At 44.4% G+C, this 15,183-nt stretch overlaps 1 protein-coding gene across 1 annotated transcript in view; it reads left to right on the top strand.

Annotated features, from left to right (window-relative positions):
- Nucleotides 1–14,960, top strand: part of LOC147882952 (uncharacterized) — a 108,592-nt gene extending 93,632 nt beyond the window's left edge. Inside the window, exons 7-9 of the mRNA XM_087400765.1 lie at nucleotides 2,673–2,765; nucleotides 2,877–2,907; nucleotides 14,642–14,960. Coding sequence (XP_087256891.1) covers nucleotides 2,673–2,765; nucleotides 2,877–2,907; nucleotides 14,642–14,847 — 330 coding nt within the window. The 3' untranslated portion in view covers nucleotides 14,848–14,960. The remainder of the gene's footprint in view (nucleotides 1–2,672; nucleotides 2,766–2,876; nucleotides 2,908–14,641) is intronic.
- The last annotated feature ends 223 nt before the right edge of the window (nucleotides 14,961–15,183 follow it).

Here is a 15,183-nt window from a genome sequence, read left to right as displayed (position 1 = left end):
TCTATTTCATTTCATTTTGTATCTAGGATTTTTGTAGCCATTTTTGGCATCTTAGCGGTATTACGATGAGGCCACCTAGTTGGCGCATCGTTGATGATGTATTTTCCTTTCGGATGATTTTGTGTCCCATAGGCCATGTATGGCCTTCCGTGGACCTTTAATAAAATTTCTTTCTTTCTTTCTTTCTTTCTCCACCATGTTTCTAACATGGTATCAGAGCAGGTTCACCCTGCCAGAGCTGCCACGTCATCCTAGACCTAACCCTAATCCAAAACCCTAATTATGTTCTAGATTTTATTTCTGCAGCCGCCTCAGCCCTGCTCTTTTTCACCTCAGCCCTGCTCATTTTCGCCTCTATCCTGCAGCCATTTGCCCTCCTTTGTGCCCATTCAGCTCCACCAAAGCCTACCTCCATAGCCATCTCCTTTTGTGCTCATTTCGCCTCCTTTTCCCTGCTGTCTGCACCCATGTTGAGCACCTCCTCCTGCTACCTTGCTGCTGCTACATAGCCGCCCTGTGGCATTGCACACTTCTGGCCACCTTTTCTAACTTTTGGAGGTGTTTTCGAGCCGTTCCAGCCCTGCTAGTAGTGCGTAGAGGCGATCCTCCACATTTCGGAACATTTATTTTCCAAGGGCTGTGTGCATTGCGGAGCATACCAGGTTTGCACCTATGAAATTCCAAGCTATTTCATAGCAGCTTCAGTCCCGTATTTAGGGTTTCCAGGCCACTGCAGCAGAGCTGTTCATTCATGCATGTCGGTTGCAGATTCTCGGGTGATTTGGAAGCCTCCCTGACATATTTTGGAGCAGCTTCTTGCATTTGCGAGCTGTTTTAGGGTTGTTGGAGAGCCACCTCCTTCACAATCATTTTCGGAGCTGCTCTTAGCCTCTCATTCATCCTGGGGCTGCTCTAGGTCACTACTTTGCATTTTGGAGTACTCCTTTGGTCTCTTTAGCCTCCTTCTTGCATCTTGGACTTGCTGTCCCCTTTCATCAAGCTCCTTGTCATCATGACTCCATTGTCCTCTAGCTCTTTGCTCGTGGAAAAATTCAAAGAGGAAGGTTTTCCCACATGGCAAACCAAGATGCAACTGCTTCTTATGCGCAAAGGTGTTTGGGATGTTGTCGAGGATGACAAGAATGAGTAACTTAATCAGCAACACCAAAGGATTTGGAAGAGCAGAATGCTAAGGCCATTGCTTTCATTGGTCTTTACTTGGCTGAGACTCTTATTCATCATGTGGACTTCAAGTCAACAGCTAAGGAGATTTGGGATCGCCTGAGACATTGTTTGGTAATAAAATTACCAACCCTAAAGTCTTTCTGAAGCTCGAGTTTTATGATAGAGAGTGATGAGTTGAGTCATCATCTACCATGGTTTCAATCTCTTGGTCAACAACTCTCAAGTTTGAAAAGCGCGCCAAATGATGAAGATAAGACGGATGTCCTTATGAAGAGTATTTATGGAATCTCTTGCTTTGAGCAAACTCTTGAAGTCCTTTGTCTTGCCACTACTACGTTTGATGATATGGTGGCACTACTCATTGAGAAGGACCGTCGCAATAAGGAAGCCTCTCTTGCCTCTCTTGGTGATCAAGCATTTGCTTCCACAAGCAAATAGAAGACCAACAAGAACATTATTTGCAGGTTTTGCAAGAGGAAAGGACATATTGAAGCTTATTGCTTCAAGAAGAAGGAACAGGAACAAGAGAAGCACCATGTCAATCTCCTTGCTGAAGAACAAGCTGAACCTGAAGAGCCCCCAGAGGAGATACATGCAGCTATAGTAGAGGTTCACAGCCTCTCTCTTGAGGATGAGGATCCTTACGACCAGGATTGGGCTTTCTAGGCCCCCTATGCCATGTGTGTTTATTTTGAGTCAATAAAGGTTCTCAGCCTTGAGTGCTCCCTCTAAATTGAATGTATTTGGAGTCAATAAGAGGTACTCTCCCCTGGGTTTTCCCCCAAAAATGAATGTATTGTGTTTTACTTTGACTTGATGATATTGACCACCCAGTTCAGAGTAAGGGGGGGTGACGAGTGGTGGTTTTCTCTTGCCAATCGCAAGCTGAGTAAGAAGTCACTATCACATGGGACGTGTTGGATAGTTGGACTTGCTCTTTGCAGTATTGCGGTGGAGGGGGATCAATCTGCTCTTTGTGTGTTGGGTCTCACACTCTTTGCTCTGAAGGGGAGTGTTGGGGATATCTTAGCCAAAGAGTGTGTGTGAGATGTGATGTGTTGGTGTGTAGTACTAGGAGTTCTAGTACTAGTCCATGTGTGTGTCTCATGTGTGAGTGCCACATGTCACTCTTGGAGTTATCCCATATACAATTGGTACATGTGTGTGTGTGTGCTTAGCCTATATTAGGCTTGTCTTTCACTTATCATGTCATACTTGATGAAGGAATGAAAGCCTTCTTCATGTCTTCATTTGAGCATCATTTCCTCACACCATAACCTTCTCTCTCTCTCTCTCTCTCTCTCTCTCTCTCTCTCTCTCTCTCCCCACAATGTTTCTAACAGTTTAGGCTATGAGAACTGTTGCTAATTGGTTTTGACCTTCCTGTAAATTATGTTCTTCTTACAGTTATGATTAAGTAATGATTTCAAGATTCTTGCTAGACGTGTTTACCCAGGACTGTCCTGAATCTTTTGTGTTCTTTGTAGCCAATTACTTTTGCGCTTGTATATGTGGGAACTACTATCAAGGATATATCTGATATTACACATCATTGGGGTCATTTTACTACTTTTGAATGGGTGAGTCCCATGAACGCTATGCTATTTAAAGCTCACAGGTTTCTATCACAAGCGATCTTGGAACTGAAGAGCATACCCATATCAGCTCATTTTTCTTTTGGGCTTGAACAGGTTCTTCTAACAATCGGACTGGCAGCTTCTGGTAAGTGTAATTTGATTTCCATATATTAACCTTTGAAATTTCTCTGGAAAAAAAGATATTAACCTTTGAAAGGCGATGATAAGCGTGTCATCTAGCTTTATCTTTGTGTTAGAATTCAAAACACGAACGTGACTGTTTTATAAGTTTCAAGAATGATTTTATATAGAAAGTGGTAAAAAGTTTGATCATGAAAGACTAATAGCTGCCTACACGTGATATTGGAAACAATTCCCTGCATGCAAAACTGAACTTTCAGGAGAAAAAGAGGGCATCTTGTTTGCTTATGCTTTAGAAAGCTTGAGTTCTCTGTTTCAGGCCCATTATTGTTGTATTAAGCTTTGAAAGGCAATGAAGCATGTGATCTAGCCTTATATTTGTGTTAGAATTCAAAACTCAAATGTGACTGTATTATAAGTTTCAAGAATGATGTTATATAGAAAGTGGTATAAAGTTTGATCATTTGCCATGTATCTCCAAGCCATGCAAAGCTCTAGAAGCTACTAAATGATCCATATGTCGAAGCATAGGGTGAGTAGCTTTGGCATTAAACAAAGCATTGAGAGGACAGCCCTACTCTACAAATTAAAAAAGGGTCCATTGGTCAGTGACATCACCTATCAATATACAACTTTGTTTGTTGTCTTTATATAGTCAATAGATCATGCTGCATTTTTTCCCCGACTTCCAAGAGATTTCATGGTTTATGAGATGAAATCCCGTTGTATAGTATCAAAGGCTTTAGCAATAGAGAACATCCTGCTCTATATATTTTGCATATTCAATTCCCACATAGCCATTGGCAATATTATGTGTGATACGTCTACGGGGAATAAAACCATATTGAGTAGGGTGCAATCCATCATCATATAACCTTTGATACGAGTCACTATCATCTTAGCAATGAGCTTATAGATGACAGGTTGCCAATCGACAAATTACTCACATAAATGTTTTTTGGGGAAAAGCTTCACTAATCCTTTTTTCCAACTTATGCATGGTTTAACATATATAGCAATGCAGGTGAAATGGCATCTCAATACTGCAGAAAGAGCTCTACTGTCAAACCATCCCAACCCGGACTCTTCCATCTCCCACATGCTCTGATGGCATCTTTCAATTCTCTCTCTTGAAAAGGAACTTAAACCTGCATAGCATATTGCGGAGACAAAATTGGACTTACATGCTGCAGAAGCTCCTGTCTAGTAGACGTAACTGCACGTGATGGTGACTCAGCCAGTCCAAAATGCTGAGAAAAATGGGTAACATATGCCTTAGCAAGCTGCGTTCCAAGTACCATCCAAATTTTTAACCTGGAAAATATTTCCCATTGGCCTCTTACAATGCAAGCCCTTAAAGAATTCCTTTGAGGAGCATCCCCTTATGGGCTGCCTACAGGGATGGCAAAGTGATTATTTAAGAAAGAGTAGACAGAGGTGACAAGGGAGAAGGGGAGAAGGAAGAGGGTGAACTATGACGGTGCCAGAGCCGGGAGAAGAGTGCACAAAACAAGCTGAGTATGACTGTATGGAACTGTAATTGCACACTTTGGTCCGACCCAGGTGGCTTCTCGGAGACATACACAGGCAGAGACATCATCTTCTACACTTAGACACATGAGAGCCCAGAGAGAGGGCTGTCCACAGTGACAGGGTACACCTAGGAGTCTGCACGTAGGAGAGAAATGAGGAGAGATAGTGGAGTACGAGGCTGTGGAGGTGTAGCTGTCCTTTTCAAAACACACTTGAGACCACTCATATCTGTGGTACGGAGAGAGGAACATGCACGTCACATGTGGATAAGAGTGCAGCCACTAGATGCCCGATGGATCTTCATTGCAGTATGCTATTTCCCTCCACACACGTCATCATATGCCCATGATGTCACTACAGAGGGGCACAGCCCTTATGAGGCGATACATGAGGATATCATAAGAGTTCTCCTGAACAGGGAGACACCCTCCTTCTGGGGGATTTTAATGCAAGGATGAGGGACAGGCAAGTGGGCTCACTTGACTTCACATATGAGAGAGATCCCCACATGATGCTAGAGTTAGATGTAGTAGAACTTGGGATTCAGAGACTTTCTGCAGATACTTCACATGTGACAGCATACGGGCAACACCTGCTTGAGTTGGGAGCTGTCCATGACCTCATCATCTACAATGGCCTTCAGAGATGGCCATCATCTGAGGGATTCACATGCTTCCCACATGGAGGCGGGACTAGCACATTGGACTCCCTACTAAGCCCATTGGCTTTTGTCTCACGGATACATGACCTCACCATATCCCCCTCCCCACTTGGAGCCGACCACTCATATCTGGCCTTTGATGTTCTTGCTACTACACCAAGCATAGGGAGAGTTCCTACTACTACCCGTACCTAGATCCACTTTGACCGTGCCTTTGATCCAGTGTATGTGTGCCACTTAGCCAGAGAGCTTCCGGCCTTATTGGAGGCTGATCTAGACCTTGCCCACGCCTCAGCCACCCTTGTCACAGTGATACAGGATGCTGCCACCAGATCCTTTCCTACGACCTGATCGTCATGGGTACGAGATGGGAAGATGTCTCAAAACCCTTGGTTTGATGATGAGTGCAGAGAAATGCGAGCCCACCTCACACGGGATCGAGCCTTGGGTCAGTTGATGTCACATGAGGCACGTAGGATCTTTTAGCGGTTGACACACCACAAGAGACGAGCCTTCCTCACACATAGGATGGATGAGATTATCAGATTATTTCGCGGAGGAGACCCAACCACTGGGTGGGGATTCCTTGTGGAGGGAAAGCCACCTATCCCCATCATTGATCCGAGCGTGTGGCACACTTATGCATGCTCCTTATATGATGTCCCAAGGCAGACAACGCCAGACATGTCCACTATGCCTAGGCCCACTACTTGTCATCTATTCACTACGCAGAATGTGCGGGCTGCAGTTCGCCGGCTCCACAACCGGAAAGCACAGGATCACCCTTAATTTGTGTGAGGTAGGCATCCATGCTGTCCCCTTTGTTACTTAATACCATCAAGCTGCAATCAAATGTGCCTGCGTGATAACAAGTCGTACATCCTGCAAACAAGAAAGAAACCTATCGATGCAATTGTATACGGACAGTGCATGCAAGTTGTATGGCATATTTTGGAAGGATGTACGGTTGAATCTCCATGCTATACGGATGTATGTACGGAGCTGTAAACAGGAATTGTACAGTGTTGTATGGAAGTGTAAAGTATTGGAGTAGACGATTGTACAGATTGCATATGGACCAGCACTGTAGGGAACTGTACAGCAAACTATGGGCTGGTAACGACTGGTAACAGTCGCGTACAGTGCAGATTTGCAAAACGATGTACGTCAGATTTTGACGCACTTGTACAAGAGCAATACAAGAGTAAAGGCTAGAGCAAATGGTGACTGAAGGCAGCTAAGATAATACCAAGTTGAAGTTGGTCAAAACATTTTGCAAAACTGAGTTGGGGGAAGAGAGGAAGGAGCAAAAACCTGCTCTGATACCACTATTGGGTGCAGGAGCAATGGAATGGGGATGGAATGCAAGGGAGTAGACGATAATTGAGAGAACACCCTTCGGACAGAGCACTTCGCACATGGGCAGGAGGTCCTTGCACATATGTTTAACCTTGCAGTTTGTCACGGCTTCCCACCAACGTGGAGCACCACTACTATCGTACCGATACACAAAGCAGGAGACCCCATGGACACCGGGAACTATCGTACCCTCATGATTGGCCACACACTGGCCAAGACCTATGGATCGGTACTAGAGAGAGAGATCAGTAGTAATCTAGAGGCACGGGAACAACGAGCACTAGGGCAAGCAGGATTTAGGAGGCAGCACTCTACTCTAGACCACATTTTTACTTTGAGGGCTATCATTGAGGAGGCGAGGTCCAGACATCAGAGAGTCTACACATGCTTCGTAGACTTTCGAAAGGCCTTTGACACTGTTCCACGATCCCGCATGATTAAGAGACTACAGGAGATGTAGATCTCAGAGATGTTGATTTGGGGTGTGATGAGTTTATATGAGTCAGTCAGAGGCAGTGTCTGTGCCCCAGACGGCTTATTGGATTGGGTCGAGAGCACCATTGGGGTGAAGTGGGGCTGCCCTCTCTCACCGACTCTCTTTGGACTCCACATTGATGAGATCACATCTTTCATAGATCACCTAGGTGGCGAGGGCTCATTACTAGGGAATCTCCTCATACAGATATTGTTATATGCTGATGATATAGTCCTTATATCCTCTTCAGCGGAGGGGCTGCAGAGAGATCTGGAGGCTTTAGAGGTGTTTTGCAGAGAGAGAGAGATCTGACGGTCAACCTTGGGAAAACTAAGATTATGATCTTCAACACCTCCCGAGCAGTGACTAACCGACTCACTTTCACCTATCGTGGTGAACCAGTGGAGATAGTGCAGTCATACACATATTTGGGAGTAGTCTTCATAGGACCCATCTTCATGATGAAACATGCAGCCCAGGCACGACTCACACGAGGGCGTAGTGCTTTGGCTAGACTAGAGCGGCAGTGTTTCTAGGCGCACTTCCAGGATCCACCAACGAAGGGCTGGCTTTTCAACACACTAGTGCGGCTGACTGTCATGTATGCAGCACCTTTCTAGGGGTGCGATCTTCCGAGGATAGATTGGAGGAGCTTCGAGCGTCTACAGGTGATGATGGGATCCAAGATGATCCGATGCAAGCCCTCAGTTTCACATGAGAGAGTACAGGCAGAGTTCGCCATGACACCTCTCTAGGTTGATGCCATCTTTCAGACAGTGACTTTCATCCACATAGTGTGAGACTTAACCCATTGGAGACTTCAGAGGTTGGCCCTAGAGTCGTCCTGTCGACTTGCAGAGAGTGGGGCAAACACATGGTATGCACGCATATCTACATGGCTTGTCAGACACGGTATCCAGATGGATAGGCTTCCCCCCTTTCAATACAGCATGGATGCACCTCCTAAATCGATCCCGCGAGATGAGATCAACCGTATTATATTGTTAGACCTCCTCCAGCTTCACACATCCCAGACTTGGGGGGAGGACCAGGAACTCCCCACCAAGACCTAGTTTTATCACGACCACTTCCTGAGAGTATCAGAGGAGGGATTCATTATCAGACCCCAGTATCTCGAGGATAGAGGAGTATCTCATGCACTGAGGATCGCCATTGGTCAAATGTGGGTTTCATCCCATTAGTTGAGGATTGAGGCAGGGAGAGTAGCGGGTATACCTAGAGAGCAACGGGTCTGCACGCAATGTACGTTGGGGGCGGTTGAGACAAAGGAGCATTTTCTTTGTGTTTGCCCAGCCTACTACGAGATTCGGGGGCGCTACCACTGTCTCTACCTAGAGGGGAATGGCTTTGGTCCTTTGTCACGACTGATCCATTTTCATGACCAAGTTTGTATCGGGCTTTATCTGATGGAGATGCGGCGACACAATGAGGCGCTTCTACGACAGATCAGAGAGCAGCAGGGGATGGTCAGACCACTACAGGACATAGAGGGTGACTGGGCATAGGGCACGTCACAAACTTCTATACATTTGAGCCAGCCCCTGGACATAGTGGAGTGGAGGAAGAGGAGCTAGCCGATATGAGATCAGTTTGGATGAGCAGCCGGCACAGTACCGTCAAGAGGGGCGCAGAAACTACATGTGCGACAAAGAGTCCCCAGAGTACACTCTATTGAGGTCTGACCTATCACAGCTTTCCTCAGGGGAGACCGACACAGACGAGGGGTCACTCTAGACATAGCCCAGAGAGTCCAGAGAGCGAGGAGACCGCGCCCCCCACCGCAGCGCGAGACAACTCGACAGACGCAGATACAAGATATTTTCGCAGCCCACCAGAGAGCCATCACTGTACCAGGCTTTGGTTTCGTCCCAGTGCCTAGATAGATTGATTGATATGATTATGATTCTATTGGCATAGATTAGTACTCAGCAAGGGTCCTAGCGTACCCTTTGCTTCAGCCCACTGAGGCTTGTATGAGTTCGCTTTTCTGTGCACTTTGTCCTATAGGCCCGCGAGGTGTCCCGTGGACATTAATATATCTTTCTTTCTTTCTTTCTCCGTTTGACCGTGGGTTCTATTTCTTCACCTTCCAACGGTCATTGCTTTTAAGGAAATGAGTAGCACGACAAAGACAAACAGCCTCGTCTTGAGATAGCTTTCAAAAATGGCTAATTTCAGCCAATCATTGACATGTACTTTTAGCTGAGGCAACAGCCTCTTTGAGATTATCTATAAAATTATTGCCATAGTCACGAATGACATGTTGCATATGGATCACAAAGGCTGTCCATGCATAATCGGCAACTACTTGACATTGTGCCCAAAGGGGAGCAATAGCATCCTGCACCATTTTTTTGTATAGCTCATGCTACAAATAGCTATTGTTAATCAAGAGCAGCCTGTTATCTAGCATATATCCTGTTGTATATCATAAAGTTATAGCTGACTGGAGCATGATTTGAATGTGGAAAAGCATAATCAGCTCACATATTAAAAGTGAAGGCGTCATATTGACAGCTATGAATGTACATTCTTCTCAATAAAAGTTTATTTCACCAAAAAAAAAAAAGTTTTGTGCTCTAGGGCTGCTGCGCACCTTTCCTCATATCCCACGCCCTTTGTAGTGGAATTTCTCAAGCAGAATCTGCATTGTGTCCCCCTCTAGGGCTCTCTGCATTTCCTGCCAGCTGCTGCCAGCTCTGTTCCTGTGACCTCTCCTAAGCTTTGTTGCAGGCCTCATGTCAGATTTTTTACCTCAATCCTGGTCCGTTTTCCTTGCAAGTGGCCTGGCTGGAGGTTCTCTCTGCTCGTGAGAACCTCTGCACCACTTCACCTTGCTCTGACGGCTATCGTGGAGGGAAATTAAGACCCTCTAACCCTCAATTTCTTGTGCCCTCTGCATGGGTTGTGTATGTGTGTGTTCCTGAAGACTTCTCTCAGCCTTTTGCACCCATTCTCTCCAATGTATTCATCGCCAATGCACGATGCTTGCTCTTCTGTTCCTTTCTCTGCTCATAGATCCTCCCCTTGCTGCTATATAATTACCTCTATTCCCTTGTCTATACAGTCTGTTTGGTTGTGTGTTTTTGTGCCATTTGGCCCTCTCTTTTTCCCATGCATGTTTTATCCCTTCGGGTCTCACCTCTTCAAGGGCCTTTTTTTGCTGTTTTTTACTGGCTTTTTCCCCACCCCTGTGGGGCTTTTCTGCCTGCTGTTGATAAACCTTGCTATGAGGATTTAAGCTCAGTTTTGGAGATCTTTGGCTGTGTAAAGATGGCTGTCTATCAGTACGACACAAACTACAACAAAGAGAGATTAGCTCTGGAAAAGAAGATGAAGCAGGCTATGGGTCAGGATGACCCTCTTAATGCCTCTCATGAGGCACAGTTAGTTTATGAAGTCATGCATGTAGGGTTTGAATATACCCAAAAGGATTGGAAAGACCCTATTCCCTCGGTTGGTATCACCATGGAGGTGGATGATATAGTTGATCCAGTCGGGACATATGCTAAGAATGCAAGTGATAATCTTTTTGCTGGAACGGATGCCAGTTGCTGCGGATGTGGGAAACTGGCTGACTCGTACTTTGGGTGGATGCTTTGTTTCAAAAAGTTCATTATGCAGCCCAGGGGGTTCTTTGAAGTGATAATGGCATATGAACAACATGAGCAAATGCTTCTAGAATATTCCCTCTTTATTATGGGCAGCAAATGGTGTCCACCCAAGCAGAATGAAAACTCAAACAGGTTTTGCATCTTGTGGGACACAGATGTCCCCATGCTAGATTTGTATTCGGTCATGGTGAATATACAAGCTCAAATGGGGTTTCTTTGCAGGAGCTTGTTTTGATTGCAAGAAATTCGGTCATAAGGCTTTGCAATGCCCTCTGACCTTACACAAAATGCCTCCTGATGAAGCTATGCTGGCTCCTGTACCAAATGAGGATACCCCTGGGTCTTCTGGTCTTCTGGATCCTGAGGCAGACAAGCAGTCTTGATTACTATCTTGGTGTGTGAGGATCTGTACATACTTGTAAATATGTGAATATGCTGCCAAAAATTCAGTGTGGGGACATACAATGTACAGGGTTATGTGATTTGGGAAAATGGAGGACTGTCTCAGCTTATGTCAAGAGATTTTAGCCTGATATAGTGGCCTTGCAGGAGCACAACCAGCATGCTTATGTTGGCCAGATAGGGCATTTTGCAGGATATAATAAATTTTATGCGGGAGATAACTCCTTCTCGGGGGTAGTTCTTCTTGTGAAACATGCCCTTCAGCCAGTTGTAGCTTTGAATGATCGGGATGGTCGTTGGGTTATTGTGCAACCCTTAGTGCAAGGAGAGAGATTTGAATTTGCTTTGGTTTACGCCCCACAATGCATCACATAGCTTTGCTTTGGCGCAACATCCTTGGAGGCAAAATGCCTTTCTCTGTGGAGACTTCAATAATGCACCACAGCGAAATGACAACACATCTGGTCATACGCATATGCTTGCCTTTGAGAGATCACAATGGAGTCTTTTACATGCCCAGTTTGGTCTTGTTGACCTTTGGAAAGAGACACGCTCCTTGCTTCTTGGGTATACATTCCAACATAATGCGCAGTCCGCATATTAGATCGTTGGTATATGGAGACAACTACTACTCATAAAGTTGAAAAAGATGAAAAGAAAAACCAAGGAAAATGTTGTGCCAAAGAGGAGCAGCTTCTACTTCGAACTAAAAATAGTGAAAAGCCTCTAACTGGGCCATAGGAAGATATCCTTGTGCATGTGCATCCTGAAGGGAGCAATGCAGGGTGGATTGAAAAAAACCATAAAGATCTACAGAGGAAAATCCATAAGGTGAGAGCTCCGGGCATCATACAATGATCATAAAGCCCAATAGCGACACCATGCAAAAAAGTAATCATAATCCGGTATAGAGGCATATCTCCCAAACAATGAGAACCTCCTGCCAAAAGAGACGCCAGGAAAGCGAGTATGAAGATAAAACCCCAATCTAGGAAGAAAATCTCTACCAACTGGGCAAGTCCAAAGCAGGTGTAGAACAGTCTCCCTGGGATGGGAACAAGAAGGGCAAGCCGATGGTGCTATACGCTTGGCAGCCAAGAAAGAGCCTACCAGTAATGTGCCGACCAAACTACACCATAATTGTCAGAGAGGAAGTTTGTTATGACAAATGCGGCAAAGAGAGGTCCATCAAGTTAGAGGTTTGTCAAGATGCCAAATAAGAAGCCCACGCTTCCGAATCCATGGCTGTGGGAGTAATAGAAGATAAGCATTTGTGGCAGTAAGATCTACAAATCAAAAGGTCAAATAACCTGCAATGCCTCGGTCAAATCTCCAATCCATGAATGAAAGCGTAGAAAACAGGCGGGGGACAGCTAGTGATGAGAATATGCCAAATGGGCCAATTATGCATTCCCTAGCAAAATTGTCTCCTGGCTTGAGGAAAAGACAGTGTGAGGCCTCGATCATCCACCACATCAGCCATCGGCATGCACACACTCATTTTTCTTTTGTGAAAGCCATTTGTATTGTGCACATGCTTTTTTTTGGGGGTGAAATCTAGATAATTATATTAGCCAAAATTGTCTCCAAGAAGGAGAGCAATGACATCTTCAGAAAACTTGCATATATGCCAGGTACTGCATGCAGGCAGTCATAAAAGGACTGCCTGATGGACGCTCTGAAGAAAGAGAACTTATTTAGAGGAGGGCCAATAGTTTCTGTCCTTCCAAAGAGTCCATAAAGCCCAATAGCGAACCCAAGAAAAGAAAATATCATATCCCTGCCAGTCAGGATGCAATCCAAACAGCCAAAAGAGCCTGACAAAGACAGCCGGTGAAAAGCGAGCCTGCAAGATCCTTTCCAAAAATATAAGAAAATCTTGTGACTTCTGACAATGCCAAAATATATGAGACACTGATTCTCTGGCAGCTAAGCATCGATGACACGTAGGTGGCCCAATATGCCTTCAAGCCAGAAGTACGCCAGAAGGAAAAACACCCACAACTATCCTCCAAAGAATAACCTGTTGGCGCAGAGGGAGTTTGCAATAGAGGTGACGCAGTCTAGCCCTCCACCACCTTGCATTGCACCTCATAGACCACACATGATTTGACCATGCTGTAATCCAGGGGAGAGACAAGAGAACCCTATATATTGGCAACTTTGAGAGAAGCCAAAGGTAGAGGACGTCAAGCAATGAAGTCTGAAACAAACACCCAGTCCCAAAGGCGATCTTGAAGCTGAAGTGGGGTACTGGCTGAAATTCTTGAAGCATTTGAGCAAGCAAACGCTAGTAGGGGCGATAATGCATCCCAAGATCAAAACAACGAGCCACCATTGGAAAGGGCATCACCAAACCTGTGTCATCCAATACATCCTCCACAAGATGAATCCCCCTGGACCATATAAAATAAGAGCGCTTGTATTGCACACACACATATTGTCTACATACATACATACATAGATATATATGCGCACTATCTTAGCTAGAATACTTTTATTGGCTCACCTTAAAAGGGGTTCTTCATAGGAGAAATTTTGTGTGTGTGTAACATGTGTGTGTATGTGCGCACGCGCGTGTGTAGACATATACATATGTACTGTGCATGCGTGTATACATATACATATGCATATGTAGTGCATGTCACGAAAATGGCACTTCACTTTCCAAGGGACATACTTATATATTTTTTAATTTAGTATTTAGTTATTTATATTATATTTATATATTCATCTATGCAACAGCAGCCTGGCAAAGAGGAATAACAATGATACAGTCTTCCCTATTGCTGTATTCTAAATGATTTAGGTAATGCTGAAGCACACAACTGAGCTGAAGAAGAAATTGAAGGCAAACAGCTATAGCATAGAGCAGACAGAACATAGACGAGTAGACGGATTTAAGCATGGGAACACACATTTTAAGCATCTTTTCAACTACAGAATTGCACGAGCATGTGAAAAATGTAATCAGGTTGCATGGAAAGTAATTGCGAGAGTAAAAAAGTCACAGCATTGAAACTCCTGAGCATCCAACCTGAGATCCTTTCATAGCCCTACACTATACACGGCCCTCCCCCACAGTGGTCTGCTTTTTTAATCAAAGTGAGGGCTTTATCAAGCCAACACTGGTTAGTTGCTACCATGGTTCAAGCTTTTGTTCGATTTATATCTCCACATTGATTCTAAAGATTGACTTGGTTCTCTATAGGTTAAAAACATGTGGAACATCTTGATTTGCTTGTCACATGCAGATTGTGTGAGACATGTAATTGTGCACATACTCATGTGTATGTGTGCATAATGGCATTTTGTAAGCATGTCGTTTTTGTAGACATTTGCAATTTCCATTCGACAAGACCCTGCAGAGCTGATTAGAGCTCAGCAAGTATGGTAAAGCCAAGCAAACAATCCCTGTTTAAGACAAGTGATGCTGTGTGGATATTGTAGCATGTATAGTCGGCATCAATATCAGAATAGGTAAGGTTGCATGCATTTTGTTTGTCACGGATGCAGGTATTTATGTCTGTGTTGCTCGTGTAAGGTGCTCCCATTGCGAGTAGAGAACTTAATTTTCAAGGATGCTGTACTTTATGTGGCTTTGATCGCGAAAAACCTGCATGGTACTGTCGTAATTTTATGAAGTCTTACGGAGTGCCTACTTTGTATGCAGTGGTGCTGATAGTACTGGCCTCCCGATTAGCTAGGAAATCTTTGGATAAAGCCATGCTTGAGATTGAAGCTGAAAGTACAAGTCTTCTCGTAGAGACGCCGTCTGTAAACGGGGATGCCTCAGATGTGCGTCAGCCATTGATGATCAGAATAGATCCTGTACACTGTAGCAACAGTAAAAATTTGGAACATCCTTTATTGAATTGAAGAAACTCTTGGCCAAGCAGTCTTTTCCTATCCTTGTATACAAAGCATGTACATAGAATTTATATATTGTCTTCATACCAGATGGAATTTGTGCATATTTATATATAAAGTTCAAAGTTACGGTTTCTTTTCCTTCTTTTGTTCTTTTCTAATATTGCCTTTCATTTGATTATCTTTTTAAGTTTCTATAGTATGCATCACGTCAAAGTCATGCAGAAGGACATGAACATAACATCGTATGTAATTCTTTGGGGGGGGAAAAAATCCCCTTGATGAATTGCAAAATTTATTTGTGATAATGTTATTGTGTTGGAATGGGTGGGTGGTGAGAATTGT

This window comes from Dipteris shenzhenensis, chromosome 29 (assembly GCF_047967505.1).
Source record: "Dipteris shenzhenensis isolate YYH24624 ecotype China chromosome 29, Dip_SZ_1.0, whole genome shotgun sequence".
NCBI lineage: Eukaryota > Viridiplantae > Streptophyta > Polypodiopsida > Gleicheniales > Dipteridaceae > Dipteris > Dipteris shenzhenensis.
This window is presented reverse-complemented; position numbering and strand designations above follow the sequence as displayed.